Source organism: Chiroxiphia lanceolata, chromosome 10 (assembly GCF_009829145.1).
Source record: "Chiroxiphia lanceolata isolate bChiLan1 chromosome 10, bChiLan1.pri, whole genome shotgun sequence".
NCBI lineage: Eukaryota > Metazoa > Chordata > Aves > Passeriformes > Pipridae > Chiroxiphia > Chiroxiphia lanceolata.
The window spans coordinates 22,388,800-22,411,879 of NC_045646.1; the positions used below are offsets into that span (position 1 = coordinate 22,388,800).

The 23,080-nt window shown below is 47.4% G+C and overlaps 2 protein-coding genes across 6 annotated transcripts in view; both read right to left on the bottom strand.

Moving 5' to 3' along the window:
* Positions 1-163: 163 nt before the first annotated feature.
* Positions 164-7,288, bottom strand: NME9 (NME/NM23 family member 9). The gene is made up of 8 exons (XM_032697950.1): positions 7,029-7,288; positions 6,768-6,890; positions 4,091-4,148; positions 3,409-3,512; positions 2,204-2,275; positions 1,702-1,818; positions 1,119-1,188; positions 164-250 (listed from the first exon to the last, which is right to left on the bottom strand). The coding sequence occupies exons 2-8, from the start codon at positions 6,798-6,800 to the stop codon at positions 246-248; spliced, it is 459 nt and encodes a 152-aa protein (XP_032553841.1). The 5' UTR covers positions 6,801-6,890; positions 7,029-7,288; the 3' UTR covers positions 164-245.
* A 3,208-nt stretch (positions 7,289-10,496) lies between these two features.
* The window catches only part of ARMC8 (armadillo repeat containing 8), a 61,468-nt gene continuing 48,884 nt past the window's right edge, over positions 10,497-23,080 (bottom strand). For 4 of the 5 annotated variants that reach the window (XM_032697947.1, XM_032697944.1, XM_032697946.1 and 1 more), the window contains 11 exons: positions 22,956-23,051; positions 21,620-21,702; positions 21,272-21,353; positions 19,993-20,079; positions 18,734-18,826; positions 18,113-18,262; positions 16,264-16,359; positions 14,236-14,331; positions 13,674-13,746; positions 12,679-12,772; positions 10,497-11,139 (listed from right to left, as the gene is read on the bottom strand). In XM_032697947.1, the coding sequence (XP_032553838.1) occupies positions 11,106-11,139; positions 12,679-12,772; positions 13,674-13,746; positions 14,236-14,331; positions 16,264-16,359; positions 18,113-18,262; positions 18,734-18,826; positions 19,993-20,079; positions 21,272-21,353; positions 21,620-21,702; positions 22,956-23,051 (984 nt within the window). In that variant the 3' untranslated portion in view covers positions 10,497-11,105. The remainder of the gene's footprint in view (positions 11,140-12,678; positions 12,773-13,673; positions 13,747-14,235; positions 14,332-16,263; positions 16,360-18,112; positions 18,263-18,733; positions 18,827-19,992; positions 20,080-21,271; positions 21,354-21,619; positions 21,703-22,955; positions 23,052-23,080) is intronic. The other variant, XM_032697945.1, reaches the window with a different exon arrangement.

Consider the following 23,080-nt stretch of genomic DNA (forward strand, 5'->3'; position numbering starts at 1 on the left):
GGCCGCAGCGCCCGCCCCGCGCAGCCGCAGCGCCGAGGGGCCGCCCCCGGGCCCGCCTTAAAGGGGCCGCGCGGCACCGGGGACGGGGGGACACGGAGGGGACAGAGGGACGCCGAGGGGACAGAGGGACACCGAGGGACAGAGGGACGGCGAGCCAGCGGTGCTGCCCACTAATCCTTTTATTTATCGGCAAACCCCGCATCTCTTCCACGCTGCCGGCCGCGATCCCGGGCCCGGGGGGTCCGTCAGTCTCCGAGAGAAGGAAAGGGACAAAGTCAGTGATGAGCAAAGAAAAGAGGCACAGCCCGGCACCCACCGGCACCCACCGGCCTCAGCCAGAGCCGGGCGGGTCCTGCCGCGATTCCCGGGGTTTGGTGTGCACAGCCCCAGGCTGCAAACGTGTCCCAGCAAAGCCTAGAAAAAAATGTCCCTTTTGGGACCAGAGACAAAGCCTTTGGGAAGAGGTGGCTAATTTAAACAAAGCAGGAGCTGATGTAACCAGATTTGGTGCCCGAGTGTTTGTGTTTTCTTTTAAAAACCACCTGGAGGGGCGGGGGGTTTAGCAACAGTTGCGGCTATTTCAGCGTTTGTGTTGGAAACAGAACAAAGCCAAAGAGCCCTCACCAGGCCAGAAGGTGAGGGGGGTCAAATGTAAAATAAAACACACACTGGAAGGATAAATACTGAGTTTTGGGATATCAGACACCCAAGCTACCCTGGTGTCTTACCCAGGTTCCAAGGGGACACTCCCATGTGCTGAAGGAAGAATTTCTTTACAGAGAGGGTGATCAGACATTGGAGTGGGCTGCCCAGGGAAGTGGTGGATTCTCCATCCCTGGAGGTTTTTAAGATAAGACTGGATGTGGCATCAGTGCCATGGGCTGGGAACCACAGCAGGGTTGGATCAAGGTTGGACTTGATGATCTCAGAGGTCCCTTCCAACCCAGCTGATTCTGTGATTCTATGATCTGCCAGGGAAGGGCAGAGCTGGGCTGTGCTCAGGGACAGGGATCTTCCCTCTGGTGCCCCAGCAGAGCTGAACCCTGGCTGAAGGTTCCAGCTTTAGCAGAGGCACTTACCAAAGGCACAGAGAGCATCCTACACTGTCCCTGCCTTACCTGTTCGGCCTTCCCGCTGTTCTCCCTGCAGAGCAGCTGTGCTTCCCTCCTCCTTGGCTCTGTCTCGCATCTGCAAGAGGGAGTGGATGAGCAAGGAAGGTCCTGAGTGTCCTCCTGCCCTCCAGGTGAGCCCCTGCCAGGCAGGGCCCCCCTTCCCAGCTCCACCTGAGCAGGGAGCAGCCCTCTGCTGCCCTCGGGGCCGGGCTCAGCTCAGCAGTGAGGGCAGAGGCTCTGCCTGCCCAGGGTCACCTGCTGAGCTCTCAATCAGCTGACCAAGAGCCGGGGAAAGCCTTCCCAGGAACAGGCCAGCCATCGTCACCAGAGGGAGCCTGCAGGCTTTGGGATGCCTTCAGACCAGCAGGTCACACACAGGTAAAGGCAGTTTGGTTCCTCAGAACCAAAGCAGTCCGGAGCACACACAAAAAGCCAGCTCCTGTGGCAGTGGCTCAGCACAGTGGCTGGGCTGGGGAGGGGATTTTTGCAAGGAAGGAACTCTGCTTTAGAGCTGTGCTGGCCCTGGGGAGCTGAACCTCTCCTCTGACATGCACATCTACAGCTATTTAAGGTTTTAGTGACTCATTACCAGCACTTGCTCTCTTCCATGTTCTAAAACCTTTCTTTCCCCTGCCAGATGTTCCAGGATGGTTTTCTGCAGCAGTGGTGCATTCACTCCTCTTACAACAGCCACTAATTCTCCCTCCTGGAAGGTGTGGAAAGCAAATCAGTCAGTCAGTGCTCAGATTGTGCTCTCTGGGCTCTGGAAATCCCCCCAGCAGCACATCACACTATGTACCAGGCCCTCCTCCCTGACAGAGCTGCTCTGCTGCACAAGAGGGAAGCTTTGGAACAACCTTCTCTGTGGTTCATCAGTCTTAGGATAAAGCAAACCAGCCTGTGAGAGGAGTGAGGTCCTGCACAGGCAGGAGGCTGAACCTGATGACCCCACAGGGCAACACACTGACTGTATTTTAATCCCCACAGCACTTGATCACCAGCAGACACAGAGCAAATAAAATTTGCCAGTTGTTCCCACCAGCAGGTCGTGTTTGTTGCTGTGCATCTACTGGGAAAACGTTTTCACTCACGGCATAAAACAGAAAGACAGGCTGGCAGCGTCCTCTGTATCCTTCCAGAGCATCAATGGAATCAACTTCAGCCTGAAAGGAACGGGAAATAGAGCAGGTGTTTCTAGGAAAGCATTTCTGCTCCACAGGGAAGCACTACCTGGACTCAGCCCCCCTCAGCTGGCTGGTCCTCACCCCCCACAGGGGGAAACACCTCTGGGGCCCAGTTTGGGGGGACAAAGTGGCACTGGTCAGAGCCAGGGCCACAACCAAGTCCCAGTTCAGCAGCAGTGAGCTGAGAAGCAGGCAGGTCTCACCTGCAGGAGCTGGAACAGCAGCTCTGCTGGGACAGGGATGTCTATTCCCAGCAGCTTGCCTGGGTGAGTCCCACAGAAGGCTGGAAAATGAAATGGGGGCCTCTTGTCCATGAGCAGAGAAGTGGCAGGAGGAGCTGTGGTGGCAGCAGAGGCAGCAGCAGGAGTGCTGAGCTGTGAGAAACCTCCCTGCCCTCGGCTCTCTCCACGATCCAGAGCTGCCTTCAGCCAGGAAAGGCACTTACACCTGGAATCCCAGCGGGACTGAGGTCAGGAGGGACCTCTGAAGGGCTCTGGTCCCAGACTGCCCAAAGCAGGGCTGGTCTCAGTGGTACAGGAGGGTGTTCAAGGCTGCGTTAGTTTTGAGCATCTCCTAGAATCAGCTCTGCTCCTCTGGGAACTTGTCCCAGTCCTTGTACCACTGTCCAGAACTTGTACCACTCCTACACCGAGTACTTTTTCCTTCTCTTTATTTGGATCTCTCCCTGCTGCAACTTATCCCATTTTCTCCTGTCCTGTTGCTGTGTTCCACTGAGAGATGTCCGTCTCTGCCTTCTCCATCAATCCCCCACTTGACATCTGTCCCTTTTCCTCTCCAAGTGACCAAACCTAGCTCCTTCAGCCTCCCCCTGTATATCAGAGGGACTTTGTGTTAACAACTCTGTCCAGTGTTATTTGCTTAAGCAGAAATCTGGACAATACAGACCCATTAAAGCCTGAAAATTCTTCATTATATGAATTCTTACAGATGTACCCAAGCACCTATATTTGGCAGGTTCCCTCCCAGCAGCTGCAACTCCTGCACTGTTATCCTTTGGGCTGAATATTGGAAAGACAAAGTCATTTCAGCCTTCTGGCCCCTGCCAATTGCAGAGGACTGGGTATTGCAGGCAGTGTCAAATGAGATCTTACCACAGCAAAATGCAGGAGATTACTGCCAACTTCATTCCTGATTTTTTGGAAGAGATCCACTACTGTTTTGCACGGGCCACACCAGGCTTGAAATGCATCGACAACTGTGAGCAGGAAAATGAGTGAGAATGAGGTGAAAATGGGTCAGTTCAGACACAGACCAATAGACCAAACACTAGAAGGGCTGGATTCAACTCTGAGGTGGAAACTGTCCTACCCTTGGAAGGTTTGAGATGCTGGATCAGAGGATGAGATCACATTGTAAAATATTGAGCTAATAATTATGTGGAGGAGCCTTCAAAAGAAACATGGGCATGGCTGTGCCCTTTGAGGGACCAGCTTTTCTAGGGAGAACTGCAGAGGGAGAGCACATGAGACTTGCAGCACCCTTGGGAGCCAGGGCTGTTCCTTTGCTGGGGACAGTCCTGCTCCAAGCAGTGGCTGGACTGGACACTCCAGAAGCTTCTGGACCAGCACTGCTTGCATTGCATGACAACTGTCCCACATGACCAGGACTACAACCTCCAGCTTGTCTCACCTCTGCCGGAATATTTCTTCCTTCCATTCAGGGAAAGAGGAATGGAGGGACTGATTAAACATCCTTAACACTAATAATTCCTAACAGTCCTGGCATCCTCTAAACACAGAACAACAGCAACCCAGTGTGCTGACCAAACCTTACCAATGAGTCCTTTGAGACACAGTATTTCTTCCCAAAGCTCCTGGCTAGTGATGTTAATCTGTGTGAAAATGTAAAAACACAATAAAAGCAACAGTAAGCCCAAAGGTACCACCCAGTTGCTGCGAACATCTGGACAAACTGCTTAAGAGGGACACATCTGCCTGAAGAGGAGTTACCTGAGCACTCAGGAAACTCTCCTGACTGATCCTCTCACCTCTGACAAGCTGGGCATGATGTCTCACAAGTCTCAGGGAAAGGCAGATGGAAAGGCAGCAGCACCCAGCCAAGAGAAAGCTCTCCCTCATTTAGGGGCACTACTGGAACAGTGGCTGCCAGGGGGCCCCAGACTTGGTGTGCAGAGAAGCCAAGAGTTGTTCTGGGGGCTGACTCCCCAAACTGGGAGCCCAGACCCACAGCCAAGGCCTGTCTGACTGCCCAGAGCTCCAGCTGAACCCACCAGACCCTGTCACCTACAGAGCAAGGGGGAAGGGCTGTGAGACACCCATCACAGCCTCAGGTTCTTCCTGGCACTCTCCTGCTTTTCTGGCAACACAACTCCTTGTGGGGCCACGCAGCAAGATCTGAGAGCAGGACCCAGCTGAGCAGGGCCCTCCCATGGGAGCCCAGAGCAGGAGGGTGGGCTGGGCTGTCCCACAGCACTGGGTGCTGCTCCACAGCCTCCCTTCCCCACACCCAGCTCAGCCCAGTCCTCACAGGGACTCACAAGGCAGGGGATTCTCCAGCAGCAGCTTCTCCCCTGGCCTGCACATGAGCTGTGCTACTTTTAGAGGTTTCAGTCTTGCTCAAATAAAGCAGTAAATACAGAGCTCCTGTGGGCACTAGAGGGGGGCTAAGCCCAGCATGTCCTCACCTGAATTCCCAGCTGTATCCAAAGACTTCCAAAACACAGTGAACAGAGAACACAAAGCTCCAGGTTGGGAGGGATCTGTGGAGTTCTTCATCTAATGCCCTGCTCAGCATTAGATCAGCTTGCTCAGGGATTTACCCTGTCAAGGATGCCCTAGACAATTCCATACACTGTGCCACGTGCTGTATTATTCCACACTTCCAATACTGTTATTAGAAAGGAAAAGATCTTTAGCATCTTCCCCATCTTACAGGACTTGCCCCTCAGTAGGTACTTAAAAACACAGCAAGTTAATAAAAAAAAGGCTTCTTGAGAAATGAAGATCTGGTTTTGTTCATCCTGAACAATGAGGATTCCCAATTCCTTCCTCAGCTGGTCTCATCAATCCCAACTACATTTAGACTACAATGGAAGACAGGAAGTTACCCCAAGGCAATTATTTCACAATAATTAACACCAACGGGCATTGAAGGGCTGCTAAAATCCCATAGTCAAGAATTCCAAGAGTGGAAACTCCAGTGGCCTCTCACAGGTTTTCAGAGATGTCACCAGGGCAGTTTCTCCAGGACCTTTCTCACTCAGGCAAAGGGAGCTGTGTTTGAAATGTACACCTCTGTACATTTGCCTGTTCAGCACATGACCCCAAGCCTATTCTTTTTCAGACAACACCTGCAGAATTAAGACATTTAATTGTTCCTGGTGCTGGTACCATGCTCAGGGTGTTTCACAGAACGTCAATGAGTCCAAAGGGTTGATGACAATAATCTGTGATAATGAGTTCAGCCATGGGCTCAAGTACTGGTGGCACCCTCCAAGGTGCTTTGCTAATTTGGGAGTGCTGAGGCTGCTTGGGCTTGGGTCTTCTCTAACACAACCAGAGCTTTTCCAGGACATCCCATCGTATCCAAGGTTCAGCTTTCATCTGCAGGTGTGAACAACCAGAGTGTTGCAGCCCCAGCCCCAGCTTTGCCTTGGCTGCCCAAGGGGCACAGTGTGGTTGATGTTCCTCATCACTCAGGAACTGAGCTGGACAAGCAGCAACAGAGTCCATTCTTACCTTAATAGAGAGCTCCTCTTCCTTTTGTACACATGTTCACATTTTCCAATCTCAACAGTGAATAAACAAGGCCAGAGAGCCCATAATCTCTTCCATTATTTCTCTCTTGTGAAGACTGAACTTATTTTAAATTTTGAAGCAGACCTTCAGAACCTACTTTGGGTTTTCAATGTTTTCTCATAGTGAACCACTCCCACAACCCCTCTCTCCCCATGCAGTAGTTATAAAGCATCAGTAGGTCACTTGTGCACTGTAAACAAGGCAAAATTCCTCTACATATCACTGTGAAATAGGTTTTTTACCCTTAGAATTTTTCTCGTACCTCCCAACTTTTACAGGGAGTCTTCTGAATACGTGACCTGGCCAGAGATGTTCAGTGACATTTGTCGCTCAGGAGAAACCCCCCCTTCCCCAGTTCCCTACTCCTCGATGTCCTCTGAGCAATTATCCCAGGAAACACAGATGCATTTTGATCTCTGACAGCAGCCAAACCTGTGCCAGCCCTTAACAGCTTGGAACACAACCTGCAGCCCCACAACCACCTCCCTGTGCCCCCACAGCACTGACAAGGGGCAGATCTGACCTGCCAGGCCTCCCCCATGGTTCCCACCTGCCTTCAGGAATGTTTTCCACCCCAAGGACCTCACAGCAGGGCTCTGCCAGCAGCATCTGAGGTACCTCCAGACTGAATTCCATCCTTTGCACTTAACCAAGAGTTTACAAGGTCTTTCAAAAGCCTGGTTCCTACTGACCTGCAGCTCTACCTCCTTTTTCTTTGCAGCCATCCCTCTGCAGGAACAGGGTCCTGTGAGCAGCCCTCCAAGCACAAGCACTGCCGACGTCCTCTGATCCCGTGGGTCCAACTGCTGGCCAACCTGCACCATAGAGAGAGCCTTTCACCTGGCTCTGATCCTCCACCCAAGACAAAGCACCCACAGCAGCACCCTGGCCCTGCTGCAGGGACAGGGGGTGGCTCAGCAGTGCCCAAAATCTGGGCACAGCTTTGCTCTTACCTTCACAGAGTCGAGGTGCTGCTGCAGGGCCTGAACTGCCGCTCGCTTCCAGACACAGCAGCCTATCCCCCTCGCCTGGAGGGTGGCAGAAGGGGATGGGCCCAGCAGGGCCTGCCAGGACCTGTGTCCAGCTGGCAGGGCCCCAAGGCTGCCATGGCAGCGCTGGCTCTGCCGGGGCAGCGCGTCAGCCCAGCCCGTCCCGCTCCCTCCTCCGTGCCCACTCCAGCCGGGAAGTTCAGCTCCATCTCCCCTGGAACTCCCCCTCCAGCAGCTGCACTTGGAGCCTTTCTGCCTCCTCTGTCCTGTCACACCTGCCCAGCTCCCCCCTCCACCACTCACCCCCACTCCAGTTATCCCACGTCCCTCCTAAACTGGGGGCTCAAAGTGAGGTGTGGGATCCAGACCCAAGCAAGGGGATAACCTGCTGTCCCAGCCCCAAACACAGCTCAGTTTGGGGATAACCTGCTGTCCCAGCCCCAAACACAGCTCAGTTTGGGGATAACCTGCTGTCCCAGCCCCAAACACAGCTCAGTTTGGGGATAACCTGCTGTCCTAGCCCCAAACACAGCTCAGTTTGGGGATAACCTGCTGTCCTAGCCCCTAACACAGTTCAGTTTGGGGAGGCTGGTTGGTTTTTCCCTTCTTTGCAGAGAGAGCAGTGCCAGTGCCCAGCCCCTCCCAGGTTTTGACTCACCCCATCCGTGCCCATGGGGTCCTGGGCTCCAGGGCAGACCCTGCTGTGCTGCATCTCATCACGAAGCCACCACCACGAGGTGGTGGCCTGGTCCTCCAGCTGACCATGGTCCCTCCTGTTTGGGGGTTCAGGTTTTGGGACATCAATGCCCCCAACATGTCTCTTTTTGCTGAAATCAGCCTGCAGAGGAGCCCTGATGATTTCAACCACCGCTGTAATTCTGCACATTGACACCTCTCACATTTCAGGAGTACCAAAGACAACCCATTTCTACTCGAGAATCTAATTTCATGCCCCTCAATTATTCCTCTGTCTGTCGTGTCACTGCTTCAGCAGTTCTGGGGAGGCACAGCTGCTGCTGCAACGGGTGAAGTCTGGAAAAATACATTTTAAAAAATGTGAAATGTCTGCCTTAGGAAGGTCCTGGCCCAAGGTGCTTTAAGCAGGTCACTTGGCTTCTGTCACTGCCACAATGCAAATCTGTGACTGGAACAGCCAGATTGTGTCTCACTGGATTTTCTGTGTGAGAAAGACAGTCCAAACGTGGAATGAAGGTGGTGGGGAGCAGCCAAAGGTCTCACTTGTTTGACAGCTCCTGTCCCAAATTCACTTTGTTGACTGGTGTTACCTCTGCAAGAGGGACTCCCAGCACTAGACTCAGATGTAAAGAGAGGACATACTTATCAAAATTCATCAGGGTGGGGTTTCAGCAGAGAAATGGCACAAGAAGAGCAGAAATCCTGATGATTCACATGATGTCCAGACAAACTCTGCTTTGGTTCTGCAAACAGCCCTGGCACTCACAAGCTGCTGCCACCTCATTAAGTTGGGAAAGCTCTGGGTGACCAGCAAAGTCTGTTCCCCCTGTGACTCTCAGGCTGCAGAGGGGCAGGCCCAGAGAGCTCAGATTTCTCCAGGAAGCTGAGAAAAATCTCCGTGTTCTGGTAAAGTTCTCTTTATTTACAGTATTCTTCTTTTTGTACATACCTATAGCAACATCAAAAATTATTCACAAAGCTTAACTGAATGTAAAAATGTTCTCATCCAACACAGTTTGTCCTCTCAATACCTGTGGAAAACTTCAACTGTTCTCATGCAGCAACAAGATTGTCTGAGCATTGGTTTTTAGTTTTTCTGGCAGAATTGTAGGAAACCACCTCGGAACTTGTACAGAGATACTTTTACTCACCTTTTTTCTGAACACCTTTAGGCACCGAAGTTCTACAGAATCAAACTCAGATTTGCTTTTAGAAATGTGAGTTGGGGAAGGAAGAGAAGAGATACAGAAGAACTTGAGCTCCTAAACAAACACAGGAGTGCAACCAGAGCACATTGGACAGTTTTGCACTTACAACACCTGCCTCAGAACCTCCTTCTCAGTTCAGGCAAAAATATATTTGATTCAATTTTATGAACAAGACTTTGCTTCTGAGGTACTGAGATTCAACAAGTTCTCATATATTTTTACTTTCCCTTTTGTTCAACCCCCAAAGTCCATCATGAAACATTTGCAGAAGGACATGAAAAAACTGCCAGTTACTTACTGCAATGCCTGGGGAAAAAGTGTCAGGTGCTCACTTTTATTTGTCTTTGAGAGTGGAAGAAGTTACATGAAATGTAGATATTGTCCTTTGCAACCAAGTGATAACAGTTATCTGATACACAGCACATTCAAATTCCAGGCCAAACTGTGGTCACATTTTCTGACACAAGTAGTTACCTTGGAGAAAAAGTAAGGCTGTCACAATTTGACCTTCTGATCAGAAACAGAAGATTTAGATACTTATCAAAATTGGTTAGCAAAGTTACAGACCTCTCTTCTTGCTGCAGCCCCCCTAAAGTTCAGTGTAGGAGAAGAAAGATTTGGTTTAAGCCATTGGCTGCAATCCCTAGTGCCTGTTAGTGCTGTGGAAATACAGTGCCTGCAGAGTCTGGTTTAACCACGGGCTAAACTGAACCCCAAAGGGCCCAGAGCCCTGGACTGCACCCCTGAGGAGGCTCCTGCTGCCCTGCTGGGCTCTCCCATTCCAGCCTAACCTCCCACAGTCTTGGTCTGCACTCATGTTTGCTTCCCCACACTTCCAGGCACAGTCAAGGCCTCCAGGTGCAGTCCAACCCCATCACAGTCCAACCCCATCCTTGTTATCCAGGAATCTAAATCCATGCAAGTGTGTATCTGCCTATGTACAGCAACACTGCTGAGCCAGAAAACAAAACCAAACCAAAGCTCTGTTTTTTCCATCCCTCCCCCAACTTCATGCTCCCAGCAGATCCTTTGTGGAGATGATCTGGAAGTCACTTAACTCTTTGTGGAGGCAAAGGATGCAGAACAAAAGCAATCCCTTAACCACTGCTTGGCAGCTCCTTCTGCTCTCTGCCAAATTAATTCTGCACCACACTGGTTGCCCTGCTGGTACCAGTGATCAGCAAATGCCTCTCCCCTGAACAAGCCAATCCTTCAGCAATTAGCTGAGCAAGTTCCTGGCTAGGAAAGCAAAGCTTATTCCTGCTGATCCTGCAGCCACGTGCTCCTTCCCAGAAAAGCCAACAGTGCCCCTAACCCTGAAGTATGAGCTTGTCTTCTAGAAAGGTAAAGAAACCCAAACCCAAACCCAATCCAGCTGACCCATTCCACGGATTTGAGCATGTTATCAGTACCAGTGACCTTGCATTGTAGTAAAGAACTCTTTGATCTTGTCAGTACAAAATGTGCTGCTTGGAATTTGGGGTCTACTGCCTTCCTCTATTTCTCTCTTTAAAAAGGAAGTATAATGTAAGTTAAGCTGAAGTTCAGAAATGCATATATTTTACTTAAAAACATTCATCTGTTCAAAATTCAAAATAAACTTTATGGGATACAACAGTTTGGTTTTTTTTTTTTAAATAACATTTCATTCAAACTGTATATAATTCACTGAAGTATTCGTACAGCAAACAATGGTTAACCCTTGAAAACCTGTAGAAAAAGATTTTCACACAAAAAAAGGAAAACCAAAAGTGAGTCCTCACACCCACCCACACTCACCCAAGCACACACACACCCAAGCACACACCCACACACACAGGCTGCAGCAAAAGCAGAAAATTGGAGGCCCAAAAGGAAAACAATGACTGATTGTTCTATCCAAAGTCCAGGTAGCTCAGGAAAAAAACCCAAAAAACCAAAACAACCCCCCGAGAGTCCTCTGAGTAAAGAAACTACCTCAAGAAAGTTCTCAAGTGCACTGGAGACCTGATCATTTGAACTGTTTCTGCAAAGCAGCTCCCTGCACCTGAGAAAAATGCAGCCCAAGGTGACTTGTGCAAATATAAGGAGTCAGGAGTATCTCCTGCTGTTCCTTAAGGAGACATGAGGGGTGTCCATGGATTCAGTTAGTCTTTGATCATGCAAGGTACTGCTGGAGTGCTGTCTTCGCCCTGCAAGGAGGAACAGCCCGTTAATCACCAGGGTTTGGCTTCGTGGACACGCTGTGCCAGGAGGGGAGGGAGGGGACAGCTCTGCAGGAATCTGGCAGTGGGGCAGAACTGCTCTGTGTGGGCTGTGACTGGTGAAGAACCCACCTGGCACCTAAAAATCAGGTGATCTACCCGAGTGCAAGCTGAGGCACCTCTCAGCACGGTGGGACCTGAGGGTTGTGTGTTACCCACACCTGCAGAACCCTGAGGAGAGCAGGGAAGAGCAGGGGCTTTGTCACACACTGCACTGGGACAGGCAGGGCTTTGAGCTGAGAAACCCAAGAGCTGTCACAGCACACACCAGAAGCACACCAGTCCTGTCAGGAATCCCGTCAGGAATTTTGGCCCCCACCAAAAACATCCGATGAGGTGGGAGGGAGAAGAGAAGCAGCAGCCAGTCTAACACTGGGACTGATGTGATCTAACATTGTGCAACATTTTTGTTAAGAAAAACACACCTCTCAGCAGTCTGGAGTTACACCTGCATCATCACCTCAGCTAACTCAGGGCTTCCTCCCACCTGAAGTGAGAGGTTTTGCTCTTCCTTTGTCCCCTACAGTTCCCAATGTGCTACTGGAACCTTGACAGACTCTTCCAACTTCTCCAACTCAGCAACTCAGAGGAGGATTATTTATTTTTCCTTCCAAGTTTCCTGCTGTGATCACAAGCTTATGGAGGGGGCTGGTGTAGCAGAGGTGGGTATCAATATATTCCTGATTATCACCTTCACTGCTGATACTCTGCCACAGATTTCAAACAGAGAAGCTCTAACTTCACTGCAAAGATGTCTAAGAACACTGGGACATCTTTCATAAAACCAAGAACCCCAAATTCAGTGCATTTTAAAACAATGCACAGTTTTGAGTTGTGTTGTCTGTGTGTGACTTCTTCCAGAAATCAGATCATCTCCTTCAGTTTGTGGAAGAAATAGGAGTTGTTACTAAGTGTAGGTGGGATAACTGCAAAAAGTAAACAGAAACCCACAGAAATTATCCTGAGCTGTTTCTGTTCCGTGTGCTTGGGAAGCAGCTGGATGATCTGTGTAAGTACTAACAGGAGCAACAGAACAGGTATGTGCAAGGCTACTGTTGAGCTTAGTTAGTTTAAAAGAATTCAAATGAGATTAACAACTGTTAATGATGATCCTGTATTATCCTTTTAATTCACAGAGTTATGTGACAGCTGACCATCGTTCCAACTCTCTGGAACTTTGTCAGCAGTCCAAGTCCACACAAATATTGTGTGTCTGTGAGATTTCACAGAGGACTCTCCATTGCTTTAGAAGATTTTAAGAGTAGTTATTTCATACTATTAAGAACTTCAGTAAAATTCATTATTCCTGAGCAATACAAACCCTGCTCCTTAAATAAGGGCTCATCACCATTTCCTTTTACACTGCAAAGCTCCGTGCAATGGAGCTTTGTTTTTTGGGGAATTTTTCTGTAATCATAAGCAAAGATTTCCCTTTCATCATCTCTTTTGGTTTTTCTTTATACTCACTTGTCACACAGATTTGGATCCGATGACTGACTCAGTTTATGTAGAATATCCACTATTCCCATGTCTCGGAGTTTATCCTGGCGTTCCTGTGAACCTACGACGACAAAGCACATTGCTGGGAACACCACCAACCCCAAATGTCTGTGGGACAGGAGGGAGGAGTGGCAGCAGAAACCAGCCTAGAGGAGGGCTATGGAACACAGCTCAGCCAGGGCACAGCCATGGAAACACTCCCTTCCCACAGGATATCCAGCTCCTTCTCCTGTTGCCCCTGTGCAGATGTTCAGAGAAGAGAAAGTCTTGAAGGCAAAAATCTTTATCCTAAGGTAAGAAGCTTGGCTTGAGTTGGTTTATTCTCATCTCTCTGATTTCCCAGGATTTGTATGCAGAGAACATTTAACAGGAGGTGTTTCTGAGCCCTCTCCACCTCTCACCACAGCTGTATCTTCCTGTGCAGCAGCACCTTCAGCCCTCTCCTGGTGACACCCCATTCTTCCAGGCCAGGACTCTCCTCCCCAAATGCCTTCTTCAATTTCTTCCAGTTCCACCCACAAATCCTTTGACTGGTTGCAAGTCTCACTGCCCAAGCCATCCATGCTGAGGAAAATTTCTTTGCAACAAACCCCCTTTCTAATCCACTTATCCTCTCCAGTGAACCTGTTCCTTCCAACAGCAAGTTCCCACAACCTCTTCAAGACTTGGAAGCTCTTACCAGGATTTCACTCCAGTTGTTTTCAGACCTCACAGAAATGCTGCAGGTGAAAACCTGCCACTGTGTGACTCTCCAGCTCCTGTTTATTGTCCCTCTGTCTCCCCCAGAACAGCTCTCTACACTCTCCTCAATGTTCTGACCATTCCCACCCATTCCACATCACACCTAGAACGATGGCTCCCATTACACTTTGGATCCCATTGCAAATATTGGTTACTGTGCAACAAAAGCCTTTGGACCAGGATGGTAACTTGTCTATGCATTAATAATGAGGCTTTCTTACCTTCCTCTTCATTCCATATGAGATTAGATATACAGAACATGGCAGCAAGCTGAAGTTTAGCATTTGAATGACTCTAAATAGAGAAAAATAGAACTCAAGGTTAGAAGAGAAATTCAGAATTTCATAAGACTTAGATTTTGTCATTCATCCTGTCATAACTACAGTAGCAAAGCTGGGACCAATTCTTATCTACAACTTCTTTCAAAGATAGGGCCATAATACAAGCACTTGAGTAGTGCTCAATCACTTCCTTCCAAATATTTATTGACGTCTGCAAGATATGCCTTTTCCAAGATCATGAAATGTTTTCCAAGGGGACTTGGTATTGCTGAAGTCACTGTAACATTCTTATGGGAAATAACCACTGCCTTTTCCTTTTAATCAGCTCCTCAGTACCCCTCTGGCACACAGAACTGCACCCCAGGAATTCTGAACCACCACTGGGTTCCTGGAAGTGAAATGCATGACAGTGAAGAATTCACACAACAAAATCCTCAAGCACTTTCCTCTTCTCATTCCTGCAAAAGACCAACATAAAACCCTAAAGAGAAATTGCCCCTACCATGTAGTATTTGATTTTCTGCAGGATGTCATCATTGGTCATAATCAGTTCTTTTGCTGTCGTGCCATCTGCTATATTGGCAAGGATACATAATGTCTGAAAGAGAGAAAAACCAGGAAGTTCTTTGGCCACAGATCACATCCCATGATTTATAAAGCTTCCCTGACAGCTCTGAACTCTGACAAACAATTCCATCAATTAGTTTTAAAATCTTTAATCTGGAGTCTCCAGCTTGCTTCCATCTGGGGCCAATGCCAAGGAGGCAACGGCTGTGGGGAACAGCCCTGGCCAGAAACAGTCACTGCCATGTTAAAATGAAAAGCAACACTCATTAATTCTTTATAATGAGGAAAACTGTAAGTCTCTCATGGAAATCTGCAGCATATAGAAAAGATTGACTACCCTGGAATACAAAGCAGCCTGTTCTGTATCAGGGGCTGGGGGGAAAAGAAAAAAACAACAGCAAAACCCAACCATATCCATCTAGTTCTGTAGGCCAGGGACAGGAGGGACTGAGGCCTCTCTGCTGATCTAGCAGAGGAGTAATTTGTTTTTGACAAGTCTAATCACAGTTGTTGCCTGCAGAGGTAACTCAAACTACTAATGCAGCTGCTTTTTTCCTGAAAATCAGAGGAGCCACCGCACAGAATTCCCTGGAAGCACCTTGGCCCGTGCTGGCACTGCCTTCAGACAGCACTGATGGGCACAGGCAGCTCCCCTGGCTCTCAGGGGGCACTGGGAGACGCTCAACAAGTTCCTTCCCAAAGAGCTGTGGAAGAACTTCACCCTCATTTCTGGGCATGCAGGGAGGGCACCGAGCAGGACCAGCACTGGTGTGGTTTGTGTCTGAGCTGCACTGCACTCCTGTCAGCAGCTGCACACACTACTGACAAGCTGCTAATTACATCCTGAGGAGCCAGGTAGGGACAGGGTCCTGCTGGAAATCTGGGCTCTTGTGTGCACACAGGCAGGGCTGGATGTGTGACCTGGTGCTGAAGGAAGAGCAAGCTGCACCCCAGGGACCAAGGAAATGCTCTGTGGATAAAGGCCCCAGACTCCAAAGGCCATATCCATCCCTGGCCCTTTCCCAGAGTACTTCTCAGCTATGCTGATCCTCCTCCAAAATAATTCCCAGAGCCCTGGCAAGGTAAATAACCTACTGCTGCACTAAAGGCCACTCCTGTCACCAGAGCTTTACCAGGGAGAAGCTGGTTAACCCTCAGCTGTCTCAGAGCCATGGTAACTTTGCTGGCTGGTAAGTCTTCAGGGATGTTCTTTGCTAATTTTGCACTTAAATTGCCATCAAAGGCCTGTCTGCCTTCCACCCATTCTCCAGGAGCAGAGATTCAGACCAGCTGTATTTCTCCACCCACCTGCCAGGCTGTTTGCTGCCCATATCCACCCTAACCCAAGGCAGTCCTCTGGAATCTCCCACAGCTTCTCACTGCCCCCATTCTTCATCACCACATGAAGAAACAGGGTTCTCCAAGTGACTGTCCTGTCTGGCACAGGAGTTAACCAGCCAAATTCTGCCCATCAGTGCTCTGACTTTGGCTGTAGCATCCCCACCAAGGTGTCTCTGTCCCCTTACACTGCACCAATCCAGGATGCTGTTCTCTACTAGTCATCTCTTTCCTTCTGCCTTTCCTTCTTGTTTTCATTTGTCAGGGCAGGTCCCTCCCCACATTTTCCTGCTCTTTCCCCTGCTAGTGCCTCTGTTCTCTTCCTACCATCCCCTTCCTGCCCTGCAACTGCCTCATTTAATTCTTCTGCTCTCACATCCAGCACCCTCCTCTTTACCAAACCTACATTTACAAAACCATTTTGAATTCCATTCAAACACCTTTGTAATAATCCATCAGAAAGAAAAGCATTCTTGCAGGTACTCAAGTTATCCATCTGACACCTCAGTAAAATATTCACAGCACATCATAATCCCAAACAAAAATGCCATGTTGTGAACAGGAATCATTCTTTGCTGTTTCTTACATTTTATTCTGCCAAGACAACACAAAACAAAAAAGGTACCTGCTCTTTGACTTCTATATTGTGCTCCCCTTCCAGAATGAGGGTCACTGCTTGCATGATTTGCTTCCCATGAGTGCTCATTATATGGTCTATGTGCTGCCAAAGCAAGGAGGAAATACATTTAGTTGAACTCCCCAAAGAAGGCACATTCCTACTTCAATCACTAAGGGAAGAGTAGCAACACTGCACACTGAGCCCAGCTCCCAGTGAGCTCTCCCAAATCCAGGAGTTTATCACAGCAGAAACACTTTGTAACATTGCTCTTCATGTGAAGCCTGGTCTTGTCTGAGAGAGCATCACACAGGCCTTGGCTGTGATTTCCCTGTCACCCAGAGGGAAGGCACTGGCTTCCCACTCTTACAGTCTGGAGACTGAGTCCTGCTGGAGCCAAGCTCCAAGTATGATGCTGCAGTTAGAAACAAGCCCTTCTCTTCTGGTAACAGGGGAATAATATCAGAGAGGGGTAAGAAAACTGCTGCTTCTTATCTGGGATTTGCTCCTCTTACGGGAACACTGTGACCAGGTCTGATATCCACATTTCCAAAGCCTGAGACAGTGCAGAGAAATAAGCCATGTGCACTGCTTATGTCTGGGAAAACTGTCCCAAGTTCACTGGATCACAGGGAAAAGGCCACTTGATGACACACCTACACTAGAATAGAAACAATCATTAGAAGTACCAAAAAAAGATAAACCAGATCTACAGGATGAACTGATCCCAAACCTCAAGGGTGACAGGAAACAGGCACCAGAGACAACCAGCACATGGTACATCACAATTCCTTAAGGCTTTAAGGACTTCTTAAAATTGCTATTAATGAGATTCCTTGGAAAGCTGCTGGATGAGTGAGTTTTGGGTAGAGTTCTGGAGTAAGTTTTGGGTAGAGAATGAGAATGGCTGGTTCTGACTCTAAAACACAGCACAGGAAGTGGGTGAAGCTGGCACAGAGTTCCAGATGAAAAACACCTTAAGTGACAATGAGATTGTGCTGTGAAGAGCTCAGGGTGAGTTTAATGAATGACTGGTTATTAAATATCTTTTCACATTTAGACAGAGCTAATTTTCTATGAAGCCTATTGAGACTGAACGAGTACAAACATCAGAAGATTTTTTGCAGTGACCTTTTTATGGTAGAAACACAATACGTGATAAATGCACAGTAGAGGCTTCGTGGGTTATTTTCCCCCCACAAAAATGTTGGCTTGCCAAATGTTTGCTGCATGTTTTCCCTCTGTTCTTCACAGGGGATTACCCCTTTCTTTTCCTCCACCAATATCTCTTTCTCCCTGTCAAAAACAATTCATGGGCTTACATTTTCAAACCATTTTATTTCAGGGTGTAAAACGAACGTAGGCATTTTGCAAGTGCACAGTCCCCCAGTCACATTCACAAAGCCAGTACTAGCTATACAGCTGGGTAAGAACACAAGTATTTCAGGGGTCAAAAAAGAAGAAACACAAGTATCTTTAAGATATGGACCTCTCCACACGCTGCCTCAAGAGTGCAACCCTCCTACTATTGTGCTGGACAAGTTTCACAGAGAAACTGTCAGGAAAATTATGTTGCTGAAAGGTAATTGCAATGGAACTGAATATCAGTGTAAATGTCTGGCTCTGCATTTGGTAACAATTACAGTGTTTCTGTGGATCTAGAGAATTCTTTCAAACGTTTCCTTACACTGATTTGTACACTTGGTTGCAGGTATTTGAATAAATCCAAAGGCTTCAGGTTTTAGCAAGATCCTGAACATTGGTCTTACACAGAAAAATAACTTGTCTTATAAGGAATGTGTTGTGTTTACTGCAGGTGTGATCAGCTCCCAGAAGGGCTGTTTGCAGCTCCACTTACTGGGCGAGTGGAGAGCAGATTCCTGAGCAGCCCCAGCGTCTTCATCAGCACATTGACGTCAGAGTCAGAGAGCAGCTGGAAGAGCTGCTCCGTGCTCAGCCCTCGCAGGATGTCCGACTTGATCTTCTGTTCTGCTTGAAAAGCCATGTTCTGCAAGAGACAGACACCTCCTCACTCATTTCTTACCTTAAACCTGGGCTTTCGCTCTTCTAGGAGACAATTCCCTGCAGGAATATGTCCCTCCCACATTGATCTTGCAAAGGCTGTGATTTCTGAGCAACTGCTACACAGGGAATTCAATTTGCACCCAGTCTTGCAGCTGACCTGGTTATTACCTGCTTTTATTTGTCCCCTGGCATGCTACTGACACTTCTTAACTGCTGCCCTGAACGAGCCTGGCAGCAAAATTGGTATCAGAACTGAAGAATTTATTTTACTTTATGGACTAACAGATGAAGTGTTCGAGGCTGATACTGTTTTTCTTCTGCAGTTCAATGCTAAGACAAGCCGGATTTCAGCTACTTTATTTCTAATAACGACCGACTAGTTCTTTAAGTTACATTCCCAAACATTTTAAGGAGCTAAATGCCAAGTGGAATTTCATCAGTGTGCTCTACTCACCATTAAAGCCCAAATGCCGTTGACTCGCAAGGCAAGATTCTCACTCTGTGTTAAACTACATAGAAGTTCTATGGCTCCTGATTCTAAAATAGGCTAAAAGAGGGGAAAAAACCAGAGCTTTAAAACACTAGACTAACTGCATACATGAAAATGCAAATACAATAAAATACAAATATACAATAAAATATAATAAAAATGTGTTGCTTATATCTTATTCTTGAGCTTACAACATGTCCAGTGCAATCCCATGAACTGACCACACCACAGCCCATATTCATGACAATTAATAAGTAGGTTTCTATGAAGAAATTCAAGTTTGGTTGAAGTCAAACAGCAAAATTTTAGCATAATAAAGAAAATTGGAGACTTCTTCATGACCAGACTGAAATACAAAACCTTTAAATGACAGGATATGAATATGAGAGAATATCAAATGGCTTAGAGAGGCTTTCAAATCTAAATATTCCTTCATCTTGCACAATCAGTGTTTTCTTTTGGCCATGATGCTTTTGACATGAACCATTATCCCAACAGAAAAAGAAGTATTTCAGTCCACTCTGAAGTGGAAACACTGTGCTGTGCCCTGCAGAGTGACCAAGAAAGCCCATGACCATGGGCCAGGGAACTCTGCTTGGCATTACTGCAGTGAACTTTCTGTCTCACAGACATGACTGACACCACCAAGATCAACTGAGCAACCCCAGGGAATCCACAGTGCCCTGCAGGATCCCACACACAGCACAGTCTTAAATGTTTTCTGTAACTGAAACATATTTAAGACCTGGGAAATTGTTCCCTTGCTATGAAGTGCTGGTGTGTGGATATGATCTGTATGAAATACAGACTCTGCAGAACTCAAGAGCAGATATCCTGTACTGTTCATCTGAGAACAATAAAAACACAACACTCTGCTGTGCCAGCATTTTCAGGACACAGCAGCACTAATTCTCCAAGACAATGGATCATAGTTTAGTTTCTTCTTTTTCATGATTTTTTTAGATAATAGTGTTTTACATGTAAAAAAAATGACAAAACTGCATGTCTACTTCTTTTCTTTAGAGACCACATTTCACTATTCAACCGAATTCAGTGTCACAGCACTGTAAACATGATTTTTTTTGTTATTCACAAGCCATCAATGACCCAGGCCACGTCCCATCACAGCTCTGTAACATGGCACAAGCAGTGGCTGCCAATGAAGACACCTTTATGCTTACTGAAACCTTGTATAATGGTCCTGTTCCTGGATAAATACCAACCTCCTTGCTTGGAGAGAATTCCAGAAGAAGATTGCATAGCGTGGAAGATGCTACTACGAGAATTTCATTTGGAGCATTCTGTAAAACCTGCAGGCACAAAGGGGGGAGAGGAATCCTGGTAACTGACATAAGGAAGGGATCACTGTGAAATGGGATGCCTGGGATTATGCTGCACTTTGAGACTCCACACTTCAGGAGATGCTTGGATGCAGATCCAGACAATGACACCCATCCCATGACAAGCTGGAGCAATGCACTATTTCACAGAAGCCAGACTAGAGAGCTTTCAGGTCCAATTTAGGAGAAATCAGTGGGGACAATCCCTGCTCTGCCAAGGACACGTGCAGAGGAAGCTCCAGGAGGAGCCTCTTCAACACTTCTGTACCTCGTGCAAAGCACAACGTGACAGATTTCCCCAGGAACATCCCTTCTGAAAAGAAGGTTCTCCAGCAGTACCAGAACATGCCATTCCTAAACTGAGCAGCTCATCTATTCAGAGCAACTCCCAACGTTTTGGAATGAACAACACAAGTTCCTGATTTCTGCTTATTTAATACAAATCAAACTTAACAACTGCTGGCAACTGCATTTACACAGAAGTCTGACATCTCAACTTTTAGTTTCCCCCCGGCTCTCCTTTTATGCCAGTTGTGCTTCTTCAAGCAATCCTGTTGGCTTTTGGTTTTACATTTATAAAGGTTTGATGTTTTCATGTTTGGCCTTCCACAAGCTCTTAAAATATTCAAATCATTCCCATTACAGGATGAGAGATGACATAGACCTTACATACTTGGATCTCATTTATTCTTGTGGATAATTGCATTATAGTAAGATGTGTGTTTTTAAAGGTCTTGCTGAGCTCTTTGGCCTCAGTTATGGAGTCTGCAATGAGATCTACAAGGCAGAGAATTGGATGAGGAAATGCAGCTCTAAATTCTGTTGCAGGGCTCACAGACCAAGTCCAAACTGTGCCATCCAGTGATGGCATGAAATGAAAGGGCATCTACTCCTCCCAGTGCCCCGTGTAAACATTAGGGATAACTTCCCTTCACTCACAAAACAAAAACCCCTTCAAAAATCAAGCATGAACCACAGTTCTCTTTGCTGCTGCTTGGCTTTTAGTGATTTCTGGTTCTCTCAGGAGAAGGCCATGGAATTTTGATTTCTAGGTAATTTCCATCATGATTCTACAGCAAGGCATGTAATCTGAAGAGACACCACGTGCTGCTTTACTGGCACAGAAGCTGCAGTCGCTGAGACCTGGTTCCTCTTCCCTTACCTTCATTAAAGGCTTCCATACAGCATGATCCTGAAAACTTGTCCTGAGCTGCTGTACAGAACGGGACAAACTGTGCAAACATCTGCAACGGAAAGGAAACCTTCCCTGTGAAACATGGACACTGCTGGAAAACATCCACTGCTTCTGCACAAGGACTCAGCTTGGAGCTTGGCAAGTGCCAGGAAATGGCAAAGAGAAAACACGGCACCAGCGCAGGGTAACTGCCCCCTTCCCCCAGTACATTTTCCAACAGCAGAAATGAGTTCAGGTCAGCTTTTAGGAAGTGAGCAGGACTGGCAGCAGGTGCAGCAGCAGACAGAAGGCTGTGTGTGATGGAACAGGTCCTACCTGACTGCAGCCAAGCGCACCTTGATGCTCGACTCGGACAGGCCGTTCACGATACGGTCCATCATGTTCTCAGTCTCAATGATCTGCAGCAAGAGCAATTCATGGCAAGGAATAAAACACTCTGAGCATTTATGGGCTCTTGGCTGTTTGTCTGCAACATTTGGAATATTGCATATAAAAAACTGTAGCTGAAACCAGCAAGTCATGTTCTCTTCCCAGATTCAGTGGAAAGTTTTGTGTATCTGCAGACAACTTTGAAAAAAATCTCCATTCTATGTTCCACTGCTGCTTTTAATCACCAAGGAACAACAGGATTATATATATATGAATTACCTTTAATGCCATATTAAAGCTAAGGAGAGTACATGTGGTTGCACACAATATATACAAACTACAGACCACAGACAGGCTGTAGATCTGTGTGGATAAAAAATACCTTCTAGTTCATCTGTCATATTTAGACAGGGCCAGCACAAGCACTTAAGACCAGGATAAAAGGGATTTAATACCCAGATGAAAGATGGATTTGGTATAATAAATCAACTTTGTCATGTACACACCCATTGCTTATTAGAAACAGTGTAAAAGAAGGATCCTCACTATTAACTACAGCAACAAAAGAGAGGCTTATGGGTTTGAATTCTGTAGATCCTCATGGGATAAATCTTCCTGATATTATCTTTTCAACATGTGTTTTCCTGCCCATACATTTTTGCCTTCTATTTTTCCCCTTTAACCAACAAATCAACTCAGAAAACTCTCCTGCCTCCCCCCTAATTGCCACCTCTGACATAGCAAGCCCATGCTTAATTTTAAAAAATGCTCCTTTTAATCATTTATTGTTCAAGTTCCCTCCACTTTGCACATGTGAATTTTTAACTCTGAGTACTCCCATCAGCCCCTCCTCTCTTTCCTGTGATGTTTGAACCACCAACTGCTTTATGACGACTTTGGTCACTTGAGAATCAGGAAACAAACTCTGACTTTGCTTCCCAATATGATTGGACCTTCCAGGGTTTATTTTCTAAAAGCCATTTGTTCTGTAACGGGATAGGATGAGAACAGAGGTGTATTCTGTCCCTCAGAACACAGGTCTCAGAAATTACTCATATGCCACAACAACACTCCTTACGAGTAGTCAAGGACCACAACATGCTGAAAGACAACTTCTTGCGAGACTCTGCTCCACCACCCTGAGGATGGTTTATACCAATGTAACACACGGAGCCTCCTCATCTCAACCTCTTTACCCCACAGTGGGGAACACAAGGCTGGCAGGTGCCAGTCCCTGCCTTTCAGCTGCATGTTTTGCCTGCTGACACCTGTCCAGGCCCACCTTTTTGCGGATGTCCTCGTCGTTGGCCCCCAGGGACGCGTAGAGCTTGAAGGCGGCCTGGCGCAGCTCGTGGGCGTGCTTCAGGTCGTGGTCCAGCTGGGGGAGCAGAGCACAGACACCAAATT